This window comes from Amblyomma mixtum, chromosome 2 (assembly GCF_055824585.1).
Source record: "Amblyomma mixtum isolate Tamu chromosome 2, ASM5582458v1, whole genome shotgun sequence".
Taxonomy (NCBI): Eukaryota; Metazoa; Arthropoda; class Arachnida; order Ixodida; family Ixodidae; genus Amblyomma; species Amblyomma mixtum.
Window position 1 is genome coordinate 98,328,865 of NC_143013.1, and position 24,069 is coordinate 98,352,933.

The 24,069-nt window shown below is 47.1% G+C and overlaps 1 protein-coding gene and 1 long non-coding RNA gene across 2 annotated transcripts in view; one reads left to right on the forward strand and one right to left on the reverse strand.

Moving 5' to 3' along the window:
- The first annotated feature begins 7,173 nt into the window (after positions 1 to 7,173).
- On the forward strand, positions 7,174 to 9,922 carry LOC149360246 (uncharacterized). The gene is made up of 3 exons (XR_016288317.1): positions 7,174 to 7,475; positions 9,121 to 9,214; positions 9,821 to 9,922. It is a non-coding gene; the product is annotated as an uncharacterized LOC149360246 (long non-coding RNA).
- Positions 9,923 to 17,284: 7,362 nt separating this feature from the next.
- spel1 (DNA mismatch repair protein spel1) overlaps positions 17,285 to 24,069 on the reverse strand; it is an 82,309-nt gene continuing 75,524 nt past the window's right edge. The window contains exons 20-26 of the mRNA XM_089572229.1: positions 23,432 to 23,527; positions 22,765 to 22,829; positions 22,444 to 22,611; positions 21,114 to 21,205; positions 19,880 to 20,034; positions 18,533 to 18,600; positions 17,285 to 17,422 (exon numbers count right to left, since the gene is read on the reverse strand). Coding sequence (XP_089428355.1) covers positions 17,351 to 17,422; positions 18,533 to 18,600; positions 19,880 to 20,034; positions 21,114 to 21,205; positions 22,444 to 22,611; positions 22,765 to 22,829; positions 23,432 to 23,527 — 716 coding nt within the window. The 3' untranslated portion in view covers positions 17,285 to 17,350. The remainder of the gene's footprint in view (positions 17,423 to 18,532; positions 18,601 to 19,879; positions 20,035 to 21,113; positions 21,206 to 22,443; positions 22,612 to 22,764; positions 22,830 to 23,431; positions 23,528 to 24,069) is intronic.

The window sequence follows — 24,069 nt, forward strand, 5'->3', positions numbered from 1 at the left end:
TTTTTAACATAGTGTTTGCTTCCAGATTTATAAATAGGGACAGCTCGTGCACGCGACTAGTCGACCGGCAAAATGTGATGTTCTACGCGTGAAAGATGATGAAAACACACTTATTCAAAATCCATACTGCACTGAGCTTCAAAAATCCCTTACGAATGCCATCCGAATCAACTGACTTCTTGATGCCTAAATTCAATAACAGAATAAAGTATTTTATGCCCTGAGCGCCCTTCTAAATGAAGTTCAAAAGGGTTGAAAATTGGGCGAGTTGGTACGAATTCATAGGTTTTGTCTATATATTTTTCGTGCTTTTAATAAATTTTGTCAGTTGTTAGTGAGCACTTGTGTTGTCACACTGTCTCTGTCCCAGTCCCTGTGGTGCCACTCCAGTATGACTTCTAAATGAAGTTCATTCAAGTTAACAGCGAGTGCATGTGACTGGCCCACAGGATAGAAAGCTTGCAGGACATAAAAAAGGAAAAAAAAAAACTATGGGGGCACTATGGTAGCCTAAAGTGCGCTAGGCGAAAGCCTTTGTCGCGCTACTTCAGCTGCCAATGACTGCCTGTGTTTGTTATCGCTGCATCGCTTGGGAGCCATCCTCCCCCACTAGCTGCCGCGCACCGACTGACGACGGAGGAGCGCTCGACGCCGCCGCGCCGACAGCTCCACCTGTCGACGAGGATGACGTCACCTTTTGGCAGCTGCGCTCGTCGATGAGTCACCCCAGGCGCTGGATGTAACGCCGGACGGACGGACGGTGAATTGAGCCATCAAAGGCTTTCGCCATATAAGGAAAGCAAACTTGAGCTTCTCGACCTGATAAAGGACTCTGGTTCGTTACTCTGCACGGGAGGAAGGAAAAATAGTGTGTCCAAGAAAATAAAAAAGAAGGATGAAGCGATAAAGGTTGTGTGAAACGTGCCTTACTGTCCTAAACAGCCCAGCAAGAGAAACCGGAGCAGGGCCTGGCAAGCCCTCAGCGACAAGCCTTCAGCACTTCTCTCTTGGTTGACGGAAGTGCTGGGGAGCACTCATAACACATGCAGTGCTCCTAACAAATGACAGAGAGTGCTCCTAACACATGCGAACATTTTTTTATGAGTTTAAGTGAACACGATAGGTGTAGCCCGAATTTTGAGTTAAAGGGCCAGGCCAGATTGACAGGTCAGCGTTACATGACAGTAAATATGTAATTTTCACTGAAAACAAAGCTTTGGCAACGCACACGGCGACACCAGTGGCAGAATCTTTCAGAAGCGCCGTTGACGTGAATTCTTCACCAGCAACGATTGGCCCATAAGTTTCTTGTGCGACACTATTTCGCAGTCAGTGGTCAAGCACCGTCGAAACATACGGGAAGCAGCGCGGCCAACGTAACCAAGAGTGCGAAGGGTTTCATGATTAAAGCAGCGCAAAACCGACGGGGAAGACAAAAACGAGGCACAAACAGGAGCATTCAATCTCGCTTCGTATTGCGTGCACTCAGCCTGCGCGTGAAAATATTCTTTATTCGACCATCATGTCGCGCATGATGATAGGGGCCCGGAGGAAAACCCGCCCATTAACTAAGCTTGACAAAGCTCCGGACCCCCTACGTTTTGTCATTAGCACAGGAGACCGAGATAAATGCTGCTCATTCTAATGGAAAAAGAAGACAAAAGGCAGCATAAACAAACAGCAAATAACGCTTCAAGGTGCAAACTACAACATCACAAGAGAGTATAGAAAAAAATTGGTGTGGTTTAGCTCTGGTTAAACCTGGTTGGTTACGAAAGCAATACAATGCAAAAGCAGTAGAGCAACTAGATTCAGATATAGACTCTTCGTCGGTGACTCGAGACTCCTCGCCTCCTGGCTGCGGTGGAGAAAGCAAGCTGACGTCACGCGTCGCCATAGAAACGGAGAGGCTGACGTCACACCATCTGTTAGGCGCGGCGACGGCTCCTCAATGAGCAGAGGGGTCCACGGACCACGCGACGAGCGTTTAGACCTGGTAGTATCGCTTTCGCAATAAAACATGCAGCACACAATCTTTCACAATTTTTGGATCAAACGACAAGGAAGAGAACAAAAAAAAAGGCAAAAAACAACATTGTTTCATAAATGAAGCGTTCGTAAAGAAAAAGAAGCAACAAGAGAAAAATTTCCGCTCAATGTTTTATGTGAGATGTCCTCCAAATTGACATTTTGTTCTAGAAGTTCATTAAGCACTCGTGGCAGCCGATTTTCAAACGTATGTACACACTTTCGATATGTTTTTGTTTTCTGCTGGTTCCAGCTTCTTACTGCGCATGTGGTAGTTCGATTTTCTAATCTGGGTAGTGTTCGCTTAAATGTCAAGTGATTAGACATAGACAATAAGAAAAAATGTTTAGTATAGTAATTATTTTAAAGAAAATTTCGGAGGTGTGGGTAACATTACTGGAAGTTTCAAGAAGGCGAAGGTTTATGGTATCATATGTATATTTCGTAAGTTTGCCTTAGTTGTAGCACCCCGGATCAAACCACAGTAGCTAAGGCGAGAATAAAATTCCGAATTACAAATTAGGCGAATGGCACTCAGTGGGATGACGTACGGATTTCAGTAGACAGGACCAAGAATTTGAGAGAATTTTGCAGCCATGCGGAATACGGGGAGTATTTTTATGAAATGTAACTCGTAACATTTTAAATGTCGATACTAGCTCTAAACGACAGGACCTTAAAGTTATATTTCGCCTACGCGAACTAATTTGTTTTCAGAACAGAATATTACAACTGTAGAGTTTGTGATATCAATTTATAACGCTTTTTCAGGGCCCGTTGATGTAACTGTTCGAACAAGCATTGTATACCCTTGTCACAAAATTGGGCGCGTATTCGAAAAAATTAGCAGTGCTTTAGCTTTGGTTAAAGCGAGTGAGAAGCGGTAGATAGCTTCACGGTGGTTTAGCCTTGTGAATTCTTGTTATGCTGTTCCTTGAGTGTTTCTTTGGTATTTTCCAGGCTAAATCATCGTGAAGCCACCGCTTCTCACTCGGTTTGACCAAAGCTAAAGCACCGTTAATTTTATTATGCTCGCCTGAACGTGTGACGTCACGGCCTAGCACGTGAACACCGCATGTCGACTTATTCCTAGGCGCGCCGGCATTCCTTCCGTCATGTACTCGGTTAAAGATTGCCTGACGTTACGCCCTATCACGAAAACGCCGCGTTTTGGCTCCTCTACGAGCCCAAAGTCGATCGCGTGACCAAATTTTGGTTGACCGCGACGTCCCCGGCTTGACCTTGACTTGACCTCGAAATGACCTTGATCTGTCTAGTTGCTTGGCCATTAGCCTGACCATTCACCATCCACCAGTTCTAAAAACGGTTTGACCTTGGCTGGGCCTTGCAGGTCATCGGCAACGCACGGCGGCCTGAGACCTCTAGTAGTGAAGCTACCGCTTCAAAAACCGGCGCCGCGAGGAAGCAATCTCGCCAGCGCGGGCCGTTAGAGCAAGGAAGAAGGAAACCCTGGAGAGCGCCTAGCTATAGCCTAGCCTTGCGTGTGTTGCTGCCCCCTCCACCTCGCTCGCCGGCGGTGCCAAAGGAATGACGTCAGCGCGCGTCGTCGATTGTTCCAGAAGGTCTAAGTAATTTCTGCTCATTTTCGACGGAGAGGAAGTATCCTTCAGCGTGCTAAGTGATTCCCTCTCTCCTTCCCTCGTGCGCAGGCGGCGGCGCAACACAAGAAAGTTCTGGAAGTTTCTGGAAGCCAGTCTCCGCGCCTGACCAATGGGGACGCGCGCCCGGCGCGAGAAGGAAATTGCACAGCAGATACTGTGTGCATGTGCGCGCCTGCCTTAGCGCGAAGAACGAGCAGACGCGGAGTGCACCTATAAATGAAGGGCATTGACCGCTGTCTGTCGGCCCGAGCCGCCGTGTAAGCTTCAGAGAAGAGCGCCCGCTCGACTCCCGGGACGACACCTCTCGCCCGGCCACAGACCAGTGTGCGCCAGCCTGCGGGACGGCTTCGTCGTGAACCTCTGGTCGTCGGACTGTCACCAGGGCTCATTATGCGTCTGAAGAGCGAGAGCCTGGCCGTCATCTTCATTCGCACGCCGACAAGCGTTCAACTGATTAAGCTCACCCCACAAGAGTGACAGGAGCCCCGGCAGTAAGGGAAGAGACCCAACCGGTGGGAGGTCTAGGGAAGACGGGGAATACCGCAGGAGAGGAGCGCTAGGGAGACGCTCCTGTCAGTGGGTGACGAGCAAGGCCCGAGGTGACACAGCTAGAATTCGGTCCTCCGGCGCCCCAAGCGCCAAATCCATCGAGGAGAAGCCGAGCCTCAGCGAACGAACAAGGTCCACTCCGCAGTCCCTCCGTTTCTTCTGACGAAGACTCGGGCGCCAACAAAGCGGCTTGTAAACTTCGGCATCCCAGCCTCTGCATCATGTACTCGCGGTAACATGTAATTTTCGACTATATATCTGTTTTGTTACAACTGAGCCTAGCAGTGTCTCTCTGCCTCTCCGTACGTCCCGTGTGGATCCGCGCAGTATGCGGGGTCGTCTCGATCGTCACATTCCTTAGGTAGTTATCTACAAAAGCAGCGCTAGAGATGCTAACGAAAGGTTTGAGAAATGAATGTGGAAGAGGCAGCAGTTGTATATAGGAAGTTCAGAACCGCACGGCTTCAATGGCATCAACTCTCGAAAGTAGCGCCTCTGACAGGCCGGAGAGCTCCGGCGCAAATATGCCATAAAGGCGACGTAATTTTACCCTGGCTTGAGACCCTGGGTAAGTGTCGTGTCCGGTCGCTGTGTTGAATGCAGCGAAGACGCACACGGTACTTTAAGACTTCGTTTATTTAAAGCTGAAGAGGGTGCGACCAGCGTCGACCGAGGCAGCAGCCGAACTGGCCGCCCGAAGAAAGGAGGGAGTGGAGAAGCGTCCACGGCAGGGAGTGGCTTCCCAGAACAGGAGGAGGGTGCGGGGGCGCACCGTGGGGGGGCATCCGGCGACAGCGTGCGACGAGGGGCAAGCGGTCGTTAGGAGGGGATGCGAGTGGTCGTTAGGAGGAGGATTGAGTGGTCGTTAGGAGGAGGATGCGAACTGTCGTTAGGAGGGGAATGCGAGTGGTCGTTAGGAGGGGGCGCACACACACAAAAGCAATAAGGGGACACAACACTTCCTTCCCCCTTAGAAAGTTGCCTGGTATCGTGCAGGGGGTCGGCGCTCACGCGTGGAGGCGCGCTGGCTTTGTGCGCTCGGGGGAGAAACACTTGTAGGCTGGCTGTTGTTCGCTGTGTCTCCTAGGTCTGTCCTGGGCGAAGTCTCTTCTTCCGGGAAGAGGTGCCAGGCTATGTGGGAAAATGGTGCACGTGTTCTCTCCGCTGGCGGACAGCTCTCAGACGGCGTCGTAAATCTACGCAGCTGGTTGAGATGTCGGCGTGCTACTGTGCCATGTATGTTGACGAGCCAAGAGCGCAGGCCTATGCGTCTGACAATTGTAGCTTCCTCCCAGCGTGGCTTTTTCAGAAACTGTCGGGCGAGGACGCGCTGCCCCTCATTAAGCGTGCCGCAGCGCGGAATTGCTTTTTCTTCCCGGAACGTCTCTGCCTTTGGCTCGGGGAGGATGGCTGTGAGCTGGGTTCGCATTTCACGCTCGAACATCATTTTCGAGGGGGTCTCGCCTGTTGTGCTCTGAACCGTCGTGTGCTGCTTGAAGAGAAAGCGCGCAAGGCGGCGCTGCAGCGAGCCTGTCTGATCTCTTTCAAGGGCGCGCTTTAGCTCGGCTACGTAGCGCTCGGCTTGTCCGTTTGTCGCTGGGTGGTAGGGGGCCGATGTAACTGATGAGATCCCGTTGTCGCGATAAAACTTGAGGATCTCCGCAGACACAAACGGTGTTCCGTTGTCCGACACTACCTTGCGCGGCAGGCCGAACGTTGCAAATAGTGATCGGAGGTTGTCAATGACTGCTGCCGAAGTCGTCTGTCCCATTTGCCTTATCTCAAGCCACTTTGTGTAGGCATCTACTACCACAAGGAAAGTGCAGCCCTCAATTGGTCCTGCAAAATCAATGTGCAGTGTGTGCCATGGTGTGTCTGCCCTGGTAGCACATGATGTTGCCACAACATTGCAGCAATGTTACCTATGTTGTACTTTGTTGCACAACGTTCAACAACTTGTTACAATGTTAGCACAACGTTGCAAAATGTTGCGAAACATGAGCACACTTATAGCAATGTTGTTTAAACATTACTGATGGGATGTTGCTGCAATATTAGACAACAACATTGCTAAAACGTTACACACGCAACTCAACACCAACGTTACACTGCCATATGTTAGTGTAACGTTGCAAAATATTGTTTTATGTTTCTGTGAAAATATATTAAGGCGAAAAACTAATGGCTCATACTCGCAGCCATGACCCTGTCCGTGTCCATATACATCTGAAGTGTCATACCTTCATTACTACTCAGAAGTCATGACTAACTAGTCATTAACTAGAGAACTAATTAGTAATGGCTAACTAGTCATTAATGAGTCGTCAACTAATTAGTCATGACTAGTTAGTCACTAACCAGTCATGACTAGTTAGTCATTAATGAGTCATCAACTAATTAGTCAAGCAAGTAGTCATGACAAAGTAGTCATTAACCAGTCATCACTAGTTAGTCATGACTAGTTGGTCATTATCCAATTAGTCATGGGTCATGACTAAGTCGCCCCATAGCCGCCTTCTGTGTGCCTACGGCAAGCTGTGGGGAAAGGCTTTCGCCTCGCGCACTATGGATCGTCAGAGTGCACCCTGAATTTTTTTTTGTTTCTAGCACGAAAGAAGCACAAAAATTTATGGGGCGTCCCTAAAGAGTTTCAGTGAGCTTTTCAAAAATTCGAAAAATGTGGCGGTTGATAAAGAAAGCAATTTTTTTTATTAAAAAGCTTTCAGCCGCGGAGGACCTCTTTAGTTTTGGAAAGCGCGCTAATCAGCTAAAATTGCTGATTGGTGTCTTGAAGGAATTGCGCTTTCGTAGCCGCGCTGAAGACGATAAATATAAAAATAAAATATATGTTCTGTCCAGCCGTGTAGCCCGAAGATATGAAATAAAACAGCGCAAGAGATGCTAAGTGGTGTCTGTGTATACCCAAGTACGAACATCCTGTTGGCAACAGTGAAACAACATAGAATATGGCGGCTTGAAGCGGCAAGTCGGTGTCAGTCGGTCTCAATCGGGCCTAATCAAACATTGCAATGGTGTCAAAGTGCTCGTCTAACTTGTGTAAGTGGAAAGCAAGCGACTAGTGCATCGCGCCAATCCTCGCCGACATCGAGCGGAAACAACGAAGCGCGAACGTGGCGGTCTGCGAGCAACACCTCAGCTGTACCGGTCACGACTGTTCCAAGTGGGCTGAGGGACTCGAGATCATTTTTGTAGTATGCAACACTACGGCGGATGCACGCAAGAAAGCGCCTCATCACAAGATCGGCGAAAAACACAGTAAGTCCCCTTACGCGTTTTACGCATGGCTCAGATCGCTCCATGCGTGAGATGGCTCCCTCGGCACTGTTACTTTGGAAACGCCGACCTTGAGATAAAGAAAAAGATAATCCTTGCCTCAGTGCCGTCTCGTATCCGGAAGAGCGCTATGCTACAAGGGTGAATGTCTTGGAACATTGAATGTGGTGTGCCCGAAATCTTCAAGAGCGCCGACCGCGACGCGAGTGTGCCTGCTGCGCACAAGCGTGGTCAGCACCGTAGCCGACAACACAGCGGAAACGTCAGACAGATGCCTTGGAAAGGCCTGAGGTGAAAGATGCTTAGTCGAAACCCCGTAGTGTTTTTTAGACTGTGGTTGAAGCATTCTGGCGGTTTCCATTCCACATGCGGCCCGGAGAATTTCTTGACTGGTTACTTGTTAGTTCATTTTCGCCGCTGACGTGTGATGTACCGGACTGATATGGCTTTAACCAATGAACAGATCCAAATTAAGAGTACTCCCCTATTTTTTGACGGCCCTTATTCGCTACTGAGAAGTTCGAGGTGTAAAGCTTAAAATATCAGTGTAGCTGGAGAGAGCTGGAAGCGGAAGCAATTACTAATAAATTGTTCTAGTGCGACAAAAAGTGCTCTGAAGTGCCGTTGTGGTCTTCTTGTCGCGCGCGGGCTCAAGTCTCGAGCTCGCAAACTGAACCTGCTAATAATGTGTTTTCCTTCCCATCTTCGTTTCTTTCTGTTTGGGCTTTATTATCTTTGTCATTCCACGCCACGATTGCTGGTTTGGCTCACATGGACTATCTCAAAAGGATGCCTTAAATTCCTATTGCTCTGTTCCCTATTCGCAGCACTTGCAACCCAATGAGCAGTCAAGTTTCTGTTGATGAAAATTGCTATTGCGTTAGCATGGAAGGTAGATCTTGAGCGTTCTCTCTCTCTTGAAAGACGGCCGTGAGAATATCAAGATCAATTTTGGTAAACTGTCGCATGGTTTTATCTAGCCAATCAGAGGCAAGTGCTTTGAAATTTTTAGGACAAATTTCTCCTGGTCGCTGGGGAAATAGACACTGTAAAAGTGTTTTTCTCTCGAGAAGACGAAGTGATGGGCCCTGACATATGGCACAACAGCAGAAACTCAGTACAGATATTCAAATACTTGAATGAGACCACACATATCTGTCACATGTGGATCACGACAACCTTGCGTCAACAGTATCGGAGGTCATTTTGATCTGGCCATGTCACTTTCAGAGCATCACTAGTAGCTGAAAGCCTCGGTTTGCATTTCTCGAAAGCCACTGCGGTGCTGAATTTTTCTTTTTGGATATGAATAGGTCCTAGAAACTTAAATTCAAGGCCCAAATTAAGTTTTATAAACTAGTCTGCTTTTCCATATGCAGGCAAAGAATGTGCACAAATGGCAATAAAAAGATCAAAATAATTTAGAGTAAAGAAGTGTAATGCCCTTAGACCCATTACATTCCAGTAATTAGTTATTTAATTACTTGTCCTTTTCTAACTTTCTACTGAATTCTTCAAAATTTGACATGGCTCGCAATTCTCTCTAATTGTAGAATAGGTTTTGTATATCATTTGCTGCAGTGGCTGATCACACAACCTTTTGCATTCTTGGTTTTGAACTTTTCAGGCGAAGCGAAGAAAAAGTTTTCGAGAGTCACAGAGAAGGTGCACTCATATGGAGCTGATTGACTATGCTATGCCCCATCAAGGATTAAGCAAAGGTGAGAAACTGTTTCTGCACAAGTCGTTCACCTCAGTGCTTTGTCAAATATGTGGAGAGATGCAGCTGCTGCAAGTGCAAGATGCCTTTTGAGTGTATTGTGCTTTATGAGCACAACTGTCAGCACATACTGTGACATTCAACTTGGCCGACGGCAGACCTTAGTCTGGACAGCACCTGTGGAACAGTTATGACAGTGGCTGTATGGTGGTATTGTGAACTAGTAATTCTATAGAATATCTCTCCCTGCTCATGTTTTTCTCTTTTTATGCACAGTATTATTTACAGATACGCTCCTGGGACAACAGAGGGTTCAAAAACAAACTGAACAAGGTGTCCATATGAACCATCTGCAGTGCCGACTCTCAGCTATACTGTGCTTTGGTTGCGGACACAAATTCATTTTACCATTACTTCTCTGCAGTCATAGCATTGCACTGCAAATAACATCTAAGTTCCATGTTTCGCATTCTTCATGGCATGTATCTGTCAAAACATGTCTGTGGTATAAGTGATTGCATACAAAAGCTAGTAGAACATTTTGTTCTTGCAGGTATTCTCCACCAGATTTCCTAGTTTTAAGTGCAACTTTTTTTTTACTTTGCAGAGCTTGGGCTACGCTCAGCAGGGACTCGTGCAGGATGCAGCATTGCCGATTACAGGCCAGAAATATCCCCATTAGTTCCGAGGTCAAGCTTCGGAGAGCAATAAAAAGTCTTACTAGTCACTCTGCACATTTGTTTGTTCTGTTTAAGCACTGCCGTTCTTACAAGCTGCTGGCTGGTCAAGCTATGAACAGCAGGAGCACAATCTTCAAGGTGTGCATACAGCATGCGTGCGTATATTGTATGTTACTGGAATGTTGTTTTATGTTTCCTGAAACATTACATAACGTTGCTTAAACGTTTCAGCAATGATGCAGCAACATTGTTGAAATGTGGCAGCAACATTGTTGTGATGTTGCATGCTAACGTTGCCTGAATGTGATTTCAAGAGGACATTATCCACGTTGTAGCAACGTTGCAGTGAAACATTGCTGCAATGTTGCTGCAACATTTTGTGCTACCAGGGTGGCTTTTCCCATTCTGGGACAGGAGCTTTCGGCGGGGCGCTCCGGCTGCTCTGGCAAGGCTTGCATTCTCGCACCACTGTTTCGATGTCGTTGTCAATGCCAGGCCACCACATGTAGCTTCTGGCACACTTTTTCATTGCAACGATGCCCCGATGTCCGGCGTGGATGAGAGACATAGCTTGTGCGCGTAGTTCTCTCGGCATCACAACTCGGGACCCAAATATGATGCAGCCGCGATGGGTGCTCAACTCTGTAGCTCGCCTGCGGTAAGCGTCGAAGTTGTCCCCTTTGAGTTTATGCACGTTGCCTTGTTGAACAGCTGTGTAAACTAGCCGGAGAGCTGCGCACTTCTGCGTAGATGCTGCAACTGTGCCTGCTGTAAGCGGAGGTTCTGGCAGTGCTTCGAACATCAGAACGTCTCCTGGTGGAAATGGTTCGTCAACAGTTGCGTCTAGTGGCAGACGGCTTAGCGCATCGGCGTTTTGATGTTTACCAACCATGTTCTGGCTCGGCGTCTGGTGTATGCCGCATATCATCACGCCTAGTGGAGAAAACCAGTTTCTCCCTAGAAGGCTTGATCCTGTGCCCTTCACAACAAGCAGAGGTAGCGTATGGGTCTGGCCGTTGTAGTTAACCTGCACGTTGGCAGAGCCCAATAGTGGCAGATTCTGTCCTGACCACGTTCGCAGGTGCGTGTCGTCTTGTTGCAGGGCGGGTGCGTCAGATGGCCATGAAGTTCGGAACGTGTCCTCACTGATCAGAGTACAGGCTGCGCCGGAGTCCACCTCGAACTTAATCAGCTGGTGATGTACGCTTACTTCTGTAAAAATCTTCGGTCGCGTGCCGAGATTCATGGTGTTCAGGTCGTACAACACAGATGGTGTTGCTGATGTTGTTCCATGGAGATCAGATAGCGGCGTATTCTCTGAGGCGTTGACGCTGTGATTAGGCTGGGAAGGTGACTTTATCTTGGCAAGTCTCCGTTTCGTAATGCATGCTCTTTCGATATGCCCTCGCTTGTGGCAAAAATTACACGTGGCTGACTGGAATCGACATCCCTGGGGGTTGTGTTGGTCGTCACACCGCCAGCAGCGTTGTGCCTTTTTGACCGATTTTACAACAACAGAAGGCTTGCGCACCTGGTTGCTTGTCTGGTGTACCGGCTCGGTGTTCCGGCGAATCCCTCTCTGCTGGTGACCGGCGCTCTCCGCTCGAACGGCGATGTCGTAAGCTTTGCTGAATGTGAGGTCCTTCTCAGCGAACAGGCACTGCTGCAGTGACTCGTCACTCAGTCCGCACACAAATCTGTCGCGTAACATCACGTCCAAGGGAAGCATGGTGGTGTTAGCAGAAGAAGCTGCGTCTCCCTCCTGCCCGGTAGCTGTTGTCGACAGCGTTCCAAAATTGCAGTCGGCAGCGAGCTTCTTGAGCGCGGCTACGTAGGCGCTCACAGTTTCTCCTTCCAGTTGATCTCGTCGTTGGAAGCGAGCCCGGCTGTAGACCTCGGATGGCCTTGGGTCGTAGTGCTTTTGCAGCGCTTTTACGATGTCGTCGTAAGACACTGCCGCTGGTGTGCTTGGCTGAATAAGGGCGCAGACAGTATCGTAGGTCTGCTCCCCGCACAGCGTCAGCAGGTTGGCCCTCTTCAAGGCTGGGTCTGTGATGTTGTTAGCTTCAAAGTAGAACTGAAGGCGTCCAACCCACGATGACCACGATGAGCCGTTGAACTCTGGTATCTGATTGGGAAACCCTCGCGTAGCCATGGCTTGTCAATAGCGTTGCGTAGCGCGGGTCGAATCCACTTTCTCGTCGCCACTGTCGTGTCCGGTCGCTGTGTTGAATGCAGCGAAGACGCACACGGTACTTTAAGACTTCGTTTATTTAAAGCTGAAGAGGGTGCGACCAGCGTCGACCGAGGCAGCAGCCGAACTGGCCGCCCGAAGAAAGGAGGGAGTGGAGAAGCGTCCACGGCAGGGAGTGGCTTCCCAGAACAGGAGGAGGGTGCGGGGGCGCACCGTGGGGGGGCATCCGGCGACAGCGTGCGACGAGGGGCAAGCGGTCGTTAGGAGGGGATGCGAGTGGTCGTTAGGAGGAGGATTGAGTGGTCGTTAGGAGGAGGATGCGAACTGTCGTTAGGAGGGGAATGCGAGTGGTCGTTAGGAGGGGGCGCACACACACAAAAGCAATAAGGGGACACAACAGTAAGATATTTTTTTTTTTTTGCAACGAAGCCACATTTCTGGGCTAAAATCAACTGGAGTTTTTCAATGCGAACGGAAATGTCGGTACATGAATATTTCTGTACAGGTGCCGCTGCGGTGGCTCAGTGGTTATGGTGCTCGGCTGCTGACCCAAAGACGCGGGTTCGATCCCGGCCGCGGCGGTCGAATTTCGATGGAGGCGAAATTCTAGAGGCCCGTGTACTGTGCGATGTCAGTGCACGTTAAAGAACCCCAGGTGGTCGACACTTCCGGAGCCCTCCACTACGGCGTCTCTCATAGCCTTAGACGCTTTGGGACGTTAAACCCCATAAACCAACCAACCAATATTTCTGTATCACATCAATAGAAATGCGCGCGACACCGAGGCCACGTTCAGTCCCGCGACCTGTGGTCACTAGCAAAAGGCCTTTGCTATTAGTCCACAATGGCTGGTGACCATCGTTTTAAACACGAATACTCACTTTCACGCTGTTTTGAGATTTTGCGTTTAAAGTTAATACCGCCATACAATACGTTAACCTTTCCTGCAGAATTCAATCCCGAGAAAAATGCATTGAAGAACAATGATAAACAAAATACTTCACTTAGACGCGATAGCGTTAAGGCCCTTCTTTCTTCCTTTCTTCTTTCACACTCTCCTTTATCGCTTCCCTTACAGCGCGCTTCGGGTGTCTACCAAAAATAGAATCAGTTCCTTCATCGTTTCCTTTCAAAACAAGTTTAAATTTTTTTTAATGCCCATATATATGGAGCATGGTAAAAGCATAGCTTGTACCACCAGTTGGTGCATGGTGCTGAGGAGAGAAACCAGTAGAACAGGACGCGCACACAAGAGAAGAAAGTCACAGGGGCGAGGTACGTGTGTTTCCATCATGCACCTTTGTAGATGTCGATCCATCAACCGCCATATTCGGATTTCTAGCTGCAATAGCACGAATCCGCTATGCTGTGACGTTGTCGACATTTGTATCCCATTGTATAGGAGGAGGTTGCTAACAACCCAGTGGACAGGTTGAGCGACCTCAGAAAGTCCCGTGACCTCACTCGACCAGTTGTGGGGACGCGCTTTAACTCGTCCTCGTGGTTCACTTCCCTGCAATGCACCTTCAACTCGTCTCCTGTGGTTCGCTTCCCCGCAACGCACCCTCCTTAGCCATGTCAGTTACTTTAACTAACAAGGAAGGGCGCCGGCGTCGCAGCGCCATGGATGGCGTGTTAGCTGCGCGCGCGTGCGGGGGAGACGGCCCTGTACTGCTCGGGACAGGGAAAGCGCGCTGACGTTCGGCGTGAGGCTCCGCTCTTCGCCGGCTGGCGCGAACCCTCGTGGGGAGGAACGTTCCCCCCATCTCATTCTGTCTGGCCGCGGAGTATCCCTTGCCCTAGCGTGGGCGAACATTCGCTCGTAACCGTGCTGGTGAGTCGGACATCCTCGATTCCTCAGCGTATTTTGTTACTAGCTGGCGTTGTTGTTGTGTCAGCCAGAGTGTCGTTATTTTGTTCCCTCAGAGCAAGGGCCGCGGGGGTCGGCGTGCGCTCTGTAGCGCTCGCGACCACGGGGTGGGGTCGAGCGGTTTGAACTGTGTCAACCGCGGTTAATCAGAGGAGCACGTACTTATTTCCCCAATTAAAACATGTTCATAATTTAACTGTAACCTGCCACGGTGGACTGGTTGCGATGGCGTCCCGAGTCACGAGACCTCTTTAGACCAATCAGCGAATTTCGCGACATCGGACGCGGATTTTGCTCCTGACGTGAATATGCTATCGCACTGAAAAGGAGGAGTCGACATTCACTGGGGCTCGGTTCTGATGATCGTCAGTGGGAAATGGTGGCTGAAGGAGACCAGCATGTGGATGTTCTTCCTCTCGATTTCTACTAGGATGTAATTCACCCAGATTGTTGTCTGACCCATGCACTCTACCCTCTTCCTGTCCCTTAATATTACACCTATAATTTTCTTTTCCACAGCTCGCTGTGCTGTCCTCAATTTAAGTTTCCCTTTTCGTTAGCCTCCAAGTTTGTCTTGAGTGATTTAGCAAGGCAATGTCATTGCGAATGGCAGATTACTTAGGTATTCTCCATTAACTCTTATCCCCATCTGTTTCCACTCCAGGCCTTGGAATATCTCCTGTAAACAGGCGGTGAATAGCATCGGCAAGATCGTGTCTCCCTGCCTGACACCCTTCCTTATTGGAATTTTAAAGCTGACTTTATGAAGTACTAAGGTAGCTGTGCAGCCGTTATGGATATCTTCCAGTGTCACAAAATTCGCCTCACATTCAGAAGACAGGCGGCGCGGAAGCAATCTTGCCAGTGAGCAGCGTAGAGAATTACAGAACAGTGGAAAGAAACCCTGGAGAGCACCTAACCTTGGGTGTGCTGCTGCCATCTGCAGTTCGCTCGCCAGCGCGGCGCCCAAGCCAGCATGTCCGCGAGTGCCGTCGAACAATCGAGAAGTGTGGAGTAAATGCTACTCATTGCCAGTGGAGAGGGCGTAGCCTTGAGCGTGCAGAGTAAAGCCCTCTCCACTTCAGTAGCGTGCCAGCGAATTGGAACTTTCTAAAAAACGGTCTCCATGCCTGACCAATTGGGACGTGCTCCCAGCGCAAAATTGAGATGGAAATTGTACAGTTAATACCGTGTGCATGTGCACGCCTGCCTTGGCCCGAAGAACAAACAGACACAGTGTTAATCCAAGTGGAACAGTGCTACTGCTCTGCTTACATTAACATGTTAGCTCTAAAGGCATGTAATTACACATTTTAACGGAATTCCCATAACTAAACATACAAAATATATTAACGGACTGATTAAATAAAAATACCTTTATAATGCCTACGAGAGAGATACAGAGAGGGGGAAAGGCAGGGATGTTAACCAGAAAGGTTTCCGGTTGGCTACCCTGCACTGGGAAAGGGAATGAGGGGATTAAAGAGGGAAGAGAGAAGGAACGGGAAATAATTATTTACAGCAGACATGCCATAAGTGCGAACTCTGAAAAGCAGCTCAAAAGACCTGGGCAACCAAGAACCATAGTCTCTTTATTTTGTTTTATGGACATGTTTAGTCTATGTGCTTTCATGCTTTCTGGAGACTATACTGGCAATATCGTGGTCCATACGTTTGCTGCATGACGACCGGCCATTTTCTGTCAAGCCTAAAGTGCATTAACCATTGCTGTTGCACATAGAGCACAAGAACATTTCTATGATGAGTGATTTCGAATGAGATGTCTAGGTGTATCAGTAGGGCCGACGTTGCAAGTAAGCCTCGACCTAAGGCCGGGACAGTACCATGCCGTCTTGAGCTCAAGTTCGGTTGCTAGTTGGCAATGTACTGGGCCAACATTGCTAAGGTTGCCATTCAGTATTGGTCCGAGGTCGGGATGCCGACATTGGGCCGTGCAAGGCATACGTTTGTCCCTAAGCTCAGCCCGACCTTTTGCCAAGGTTGGACTGTGCAGTTTTTGGTCGAGCTGTGATGTGCGCCTGACTCCATGCTGATGTTGGCCGTTGAGCTGTAGACTGTCACTGCCTGGGTCACTATCAGTGCCGCACGCAGACAGAAGGGAGAAGAAAAAATAATGTGAAAGATGGAAAGAAAAAATTTGCCTATGGCGTGTACACTCAGCGACGTATTTCACTGAACTCGGCAAAAGCTCACAGCAAAGGACAATTACAGTATTTAGTATAAATGCATTAAAGTGCAGTTACAACAGCAGCACCTTACCGGTTCTCACCTACGCGGCAGAAGCGTGGAGGCTAATGAAAAGGGTGCAGCTTAAGTTAAGGACAACACAGCGATCTATGGAAAGAAAAATGATAGGTGTAACGTTAAGAGACCGGAAGCGGGCAGAGTGGGTGGGGAACAAATGCTGGTTAATGACATCTTAGTTGAAATCAAGAGGAAGAAATGGGCTTTCGCAGGGCATGTAGTGCAAAGGCAAGACAAGTTCTTGTCCTTAAGGGTAACGGAGTGGATTCCAAGAGAAAAGCAAGCATAACCGGGGGGTGGGTGGGTGGGGGGGGGGGGGGTGGCAGATGGCAAAGGACAGGGTTAATTCGAGACATGGGAGAGGCCTTAGCCGTGCAGTGGGCATGGTCAGGTTGATGATGATGAGTGCAGTTGTTATTGTGGGAGGAATTCCAGCTATAGAATGTAGTTTTGTTCCTTTTTTAAGTCTAGGTGAAGTACTATTCCAAATATTTAACTAGACATTTAACATATTTTCTCAAAATTTTTTTAATTTTTCATGTTTTATATGGATTGAGTATTCTTTTCGAGTGGTGCTCTTCAGAGTTACGAAGGGCTGCCCTGTGGTTTGGGAAATGAATGCTATTTCAACTGTCGAAAAATTAACATTCAATTCAGATTCTCGAAATATGAGCTATATTAGCATTTAAGTGTGATATATACAATAATACCTCAAGAATCCCACTGTGCTGTTAACTACGCTTTTAGTCACGCCCACATGCAGGGTAAAGCCTGTTTCATATATACGCGAAAACGTTACCACGGCCACCACGGCACAAAAACCCGGCGGCTCGAGCTGCCAGAGCGACGGGTTCCAAGATTTGGAAATTTTTTAACACGACACACCGTTCAATCGCTCAATCACTTGCAACCTCTGTCAACCTCTTTTGCAAGGCTGGCTGACATTTCAGCCAACAAATGTCTTTTGTTCATGGACTTGCATTTTTGTATATATATACCAAGTATCGTCATCTCCTCCAATAGAAAGCATGTGTTAGCACTGTAGTTAAGGACTTCTGCACATGAATGACAAAACTGCTTTATTTTTACAGTTAGACCACAATAAACACAGACAAAAAAATTAATTAATTAGTGTTCCATAGGGACAGTGTCACTTCCTGCTCCAGTGTCTTCGTACTGCGACAGGACTTGCCTTGCCTCCTGCACCGAATGTGTGAAACAATTCTTCAAAGAAAATTCAATTGCACGGCAAGGATTACAAAGCAATACAGAAAACGATTTAATTTCAATATACATATGACACTGAAGTTGCCATTATCAAAGTGATCACGCACTCTTTGTACGCTATGTTTCTTGTATTGCCATGCTTCTTCACATTTCTTTTTACAACTAAAGCCCGGTTTACGTGTGGAGTTTGCATTACAAATTAGTGCACCGAAAATTTCTGTACTTTGCTTATTTTGAAATCTTACTCCAGTCTTACAAATTACTGAGGGTTTACTGTACTTCCAGCTTACACTTTAAATGCATCACTACTACATCATCACGATAATATAATGTGAAACTGAGTCCACAAAAGGACAAAGTTCCCTTCCAGTGACTCCTGTCTAGTACCTGCCAAGTCCATGTTATCCCCAGTAACCCTCATAATGTTCTTACTCTTTTTAATTTCAGCCTAAATTTATATGACTCACATTTGACCTCTAGCCATGCTGCAACAAAGATTATGCCAACCAATACACAATCACCTGAGCCTAAGTGACCATATAATGTAACCTGACAAGACTTGAAGCTAGGCAGCTAGATTTACGCTTACAAAGGCATAGGCATAGCATAAATATAGTCGAGGCCTAATAGGAAACAAAGTGAGTCAATCAGCCAATCAGCTTATTAGCTGCAAACCATTTTCGAATCTTCAAACCTATTGTGAGTTAAACATGCACACATTACCTGACTTTGCAAAAAGAGCAATGAACTGAAACTAGACCTTAAAATAGAATCACTAGAATGCAAGTTGATTAGGATCTATGCTAAGATACTGTGCACAACAAGAAAGGGACACATACAGGGGACTGAAGCAACACACAAGCGCAGACTAACAGTTAAAGTTTATTCTAACGTAAAATGCTGCCAGGACATCACGACACGCTCGCCAAGCTTGGTACAAGAAAACAACTAGAGAAGTGAATTAATGATAGGATGGTGTTTGGTACATGATAGCCTTGAGAACTTACTATATGCCACAAAACGTAACCAACGCAGTCAGTGACAGGAACTCTGTATACCATGTGACTTGAAGGACACACATACCTTAATGACATGGTCAGGAAAACGGGCCAGCTGTGCAACTTCCAGACCAAAGCTTTGACTGCAGACACCTGTGAAAAGGTACAGCCATATAGCCACGCTCCTTACCATGCATAAGCCTCACCGCTCGCAAGGCTTAATTATCAGCAGGCCGACATTGCAGCAGCCAGTCATGAACACCCCGCACTGGAAGAGGACTGCCCAATGGTTCAAGGCGTTGAAGGTTTAACATACAAACATATGCTATTCATCGTTTTAAATAAGGTTGCCATGTGCTGCTTCTAAAATGAAAAATAAATAACCATCAATGCGTCAGGCCGTGTTTGAAAGTGGCATGCAGCTATATTGGGATAAAGCTATATTGAACGAAGCTATAAGCAGCTATATCGGCGAATGTGCAGCCAATAACTGCCGTTGCCATGGGCTGGCAGCAAAGCTGAGAAACCAAAACTGTGCGGCCATACTATTTTTTGGCCTAGTCACAGAGGCCTTTCTATTGACTTCAAGCCTGCCTTTTGGTGTCCATAAAGGGTGCGCGGGTTACAATGAATCATGGTGAAGGCAGGATTTGTGCACAATCACTTGTCCTGCTGGTGACATCTCAAAGTGGGGTTTTCCGCATACGACAGCTGGCAGAAACGAGATGGCGGAGCTTAAGCTAGAAGTGCCGTGAAGGCGACTAGGCGAGTGTCATGGGTGTGGGCGTTAAGTACGAAACACATTGATACGGCAGAATCAAACAAAAAAACTGCGCAATTTCGCACAATGACTCCTCGAAGCGGGTGGTAGGCACCCAGTTTTCATGTGGGAACCTCATGCAGAACTGCGCATGAGATCCAAGCCTAGCAGCCTCAGAATGTGATTGGTCCACACAATAAAATGATGGAGAAGAAAGTGGAGAGGAAGCCTTCATACTGTTTTCCTGGCACCTGAAACTTGATCTTCGGATAATCTGCCCGGATATTGTGGCTTTGCAGTGGTCTGACTTATGAATGTTGGCAATGTTTAGTCACTGCAAAAATTTTAAAATTCTTAAATATCCACTTTTGAATCGAATATGAACAAATAACAAACGAATTCCATTTGTGCTGGAAGTTTCAAATATTCGCACAACCCTACTTCTAAGTTCATGTGCTACATGGCAGGTCAGCTTGCATCATCGCAAGCAGCACAGAACATTGGCCCAATATTGGAAATGCACTGGCAAAGACCGGCCCTATAAAAGACAAGCCTTTGCCAATGTATTCCAATACTGGGCCGATGCCATGTGCTGCTCGGTATGGAGGGTATGCCAGCTCTGAAATTGCTTTTAAGACAATGTCATTGAACAAGTGAAAAAGAGAGAGCCACCTGGCTTGATCTTGTACAGGAGCGTGAAGCTGTCCTCGCGGACATCGGCTGTGACGTGGACGTTGCGAACGCAGGGCATCTCGGCAGCCAGCTCGGTCAACTCGTGGAAGTGGGTGGCAAACAGGCAGAAGGCATCCACCTCCTTCACCAGATGCCTGCACGAACAACTCACAGCTCAGCGGCCAACACAGACAGTAACTGGACGCTATTTGCAGCTGCATTATGCAAGAGAAAGGACACTAGGAACAGGCCAGAACACAGTGTAGTATACTGCTTTGCAGTTTCGGGCCCGCACGCTCACAGGTCAAAGCCCGTTTGTGATGGCTCCATTTATAATAAATGCTTGTTTAGTACGAATGAAGGTGATGTGACCACCACAATGCACGTTAAGGGGGAAGCTGGTCTTAATAAAACAATTTTTGTTAATGAAGTCACAATAATGAAATCTTCAAGAAACATGTATTTTTGCATGCTGATTCCAAATATGTCATTAAATTTTATGTAAAGCAAGTCCTTGTGCACTTATATAATATGTTATGTTATTTAACTTTTTGCCGAGAGCTTTGAATAAATTTTACTGCAGAAAACTTGCTAGGACGCATGCCACTGGCTTGTCTTGACATCAAACTATGCAATAAGGGCAAAACTATTATCCTGCCTATCACGGAAGTTTAGTTACAGGGTTTTGAATTTGCCACTTCACGAACAGGAAGAAACTGATGATTTCAAAATCATATAACTCACCTTCTGTAACAGGCAGGATGATAATTTTACCCTTATTGCATAGCTTGGTGGCAAGAGAAACCAATCGCATGCACTCTAACAAGTTCCCTGCAGTAGAATTTCTTTCACCCTTTCAGCAAAAGTTACCTAACATATTGCATAAGTGCACAAGGACTTGTTCTACATAAAATTAAATTACATATTTGGAATCGGCACAAAAAAATGCATGTTCCCTGAAGGTTTCATAATTGTGACTTCATTATTAAAAATTTATTTCTAAGACACTCTACCCCCCTTAAGGCTATGGCGTCGAGTCTCAGACAGAAATAACGAGCGTCGACACGGGCCTCAGTTACAGTGAACTAGCAGCCGAGAAAACTGGTATTCAAATTTCCGTAGCACAAACAAAGCCTACATATTCAATAACGTGAAGAGAAGTTCACAAAAAAAGTAATAAATAAATAGAGACTTAAAAACAGAGAAGCCCAAGCGTGGCGTGCCCTTAACTCACTCGGAGATGGCCCAGGCCAGCCCAAAGCCATCGTAAGTGGAGGTGCCCCGGCCAAGCTCATCAATCACCACCAGGCTGTCAGCTGTGGCATTCTGCATGGCAGCACACAAACACGGTTCACTCCGCAAACACGAAGCTACTATCTACTCCTGCAGCACGGCTGTGTGCTCACACACAACTCTCAATCTGTTGGCAACAACACAGAAACAAAACTTTTTGGAGACTTGTGCCAGCAATGCAGTACAGCTTTCTTATCTTCTTCTTTTGATTGTTACTGAGGTTGGTTAGCAAGAACCTGTCACAACGAGCCCATTTTGAGTCATTAGAAAAGGCCCACTCAATAATGAAAAAGGCATGAAGTTCTATTCAAATTTTTTTAGTCACATTATCAGTGAAAAAAAAAAAAAATGGCATTGCTCAACCTAATGTGTATGAAATACATTCTGCATACGATTCAAAAGGTAACCATAGTTTTAACCTCCCTCAAGAAAATAAATTTTAAACATATCCTCAGTCTACCTATATTCCTCTGGTTTACACACAAACTGCTGGTTTTGGTTTATGAGGGTTTCATGTCCCAAAGCAACTCAGGCTATGGAGACACCGTAGTGAAGGGCTCCAGAAATTTCGACCACCTGGGGTTCCTTAACGTGCACTGACATCGCACAGTACATGGGCCTCTAGAATTTCGCCTCCCTCGAAATTCGACCGCCGCGGTTGGGGTTGAACCCGAGTCTTTCATATCGGCAGCCAAGCGCCATAACCACTGAGCCATCGCGGCCGCCTAGACAAATTGCAATGACTCCACAAAAAGCTTGGAAAAATGCGAGTTGCTCATCAGGCAAAGCAACATCTGTCATGAAGTATGCACACTTCAACCTCTACCAATGTGTTTTCAAACTGTATTTTACAAAAGGTGGCCAGTAGAGGTGTCTGCCTACTAAAGACATCTCAGCCATGAAAGACTAGAATTTCAAAGTTTTAAACTGTTCAAGCAGAGTTCAAGGGCCCTGCAGACATACATGCTGTCTCTGCCAGATTAAAAATAAATGAAGAGTGAAAGCTCACAGCACCAAGGATGTTGCAGACTTAATACTAACAGAAGAATAAACAGAGATAAAACACTGAAATGAAAATTTTTGAGAGAATAGAGTTTGGTAAAAAAAAAAGAGGAGGAAACGCAGAAAGCCCCAATCTAAGTCATTTATTTATATATTTATCTATTCAAATACCCTAAAGGCCCTCCGGGGAGGGTATTACATAGGGGACGATGATCCCCAGGTCATCAGATGATCCAGTTCCAGTCTGATCCACAGAGAGCGCACCTTACCCTGAGGATGTGGGCCGACTCCAGCATCTCGGCCATGAAAGTGGAGACTCCCTTGAGCTGCTGATCGCCGGCTCCGATGCGCGTCAGCACAGCGTCCACCAGTGACAGCTCAGCAGAGTCGCATGGCACGAAGCTGCCCACTTGCGCCATCAGCACCGCCAGCGCCACCTTCAAGGGTGAGTTCGTGGTTGAAATGATTGTCCTTGGATCATTGAAAACAAAATTTCTCAAGTGTAGACTTTGAGATAAGCTCCTGGACAAGTTGCATTCGTAATTACTAAAGGGTTCCCGTTGAATGAAACAGCAAACAGCAGTACTCACCGATCGGATGTAAGTAGACTTGCCGCCCATGTTGGGGCCAGTGATAATGTAGCAAGAACTGGAACCTAGAGAAAGATGAAAGAGCGAGATGGAGGAAGAACAAAATTTAAAAGTGATCCCTCTGAAGAATGTGCACAGAATGCAAACCATCTTTGCTAACTTATACTCCACAAAACTTTTAAGTCTGTATTAAAACATAATGAGGAGAACTGGTCCAAGCCATCACACCAGCAGCATTGTTCCGAGTTTCATATCTGCAGTGTGCAAGCATTTTCGTTTTTTTAACCGCTGCCTCACATTACGTAGGACATTATGTGTTAGCTAACTTGCATGCAAGCTTGTTAACCCTCATCCTTTGGAACTGCAAAAAAAGGTTAAAGCAGATGAGAGTTGTCCTACAATTTGCAAATTCATTCTCGTGTATGTCCCAAGTACCGTATATCACCATGTATATAGTAAGTTGGCTCCGAATATAAGCTGACCATACAATTTACAGCTTTTGCTGTCAAAAAAAAGTTGACTCCTAACATAAGTCGAAGCATACCCACAACTCTCCTTTACCTTGCCGCGACACTCTTTAGTGCAAAGATGGTGATTTCACCATCTGTGGTGAATCACCAATATACGGTGATTTGCATGGTGCAGACATGAGGAAAACGCCTGTCACCTTTGCACATCTCCACATCATTTGGGATGAAGAGAACATCTTCCTGGGCCTCCACCAGGGGATGCCGCAGGGCTGTCATCTTTATCACGCCTGAACCTGCATGGAAACACAACACGCAGTCGTCACAGGTCACTTGGCAATTTCACCGCATGAAAAGCCAAGAACATAAACTGGCAACACAAGTGAATGAAGCCAGGCACAATCTCTCCCTTGATTCTGGCATGCTCACCAGGAGCATACTGGTTGTGAGCACCTTCAGCATGTGTTGGGCTGATGTTCTCTCAAATGATGCAAGAGCAGTTGTAATGCATTATACCCCCCCTATGAAGAAAAAGTGGCCGGCGCCTGGCATCTGCCATCTGCCAGGCTCCAGGTTGCTACTAGACTGGGTGAGGCTTACCCAGACTGCCCACTGACACCATCGGGGTGGCGGACGCGGTGATAACGTGTTGCCCTAATTGACTGCGAGCTTTTGAGAGCAGCGATTTCTAAAAATGATTTCTAAACTGTAGAGTCCATGCAGAGCTTTCCATTTTGACTCAAATACCCGTAAAGACCACCTGTACAGATCTGTTGCACTAGAATATGCCCATCAAAATCATTTCAGGGTCCCTTTAAAGGGAAACTGAGGACAATTT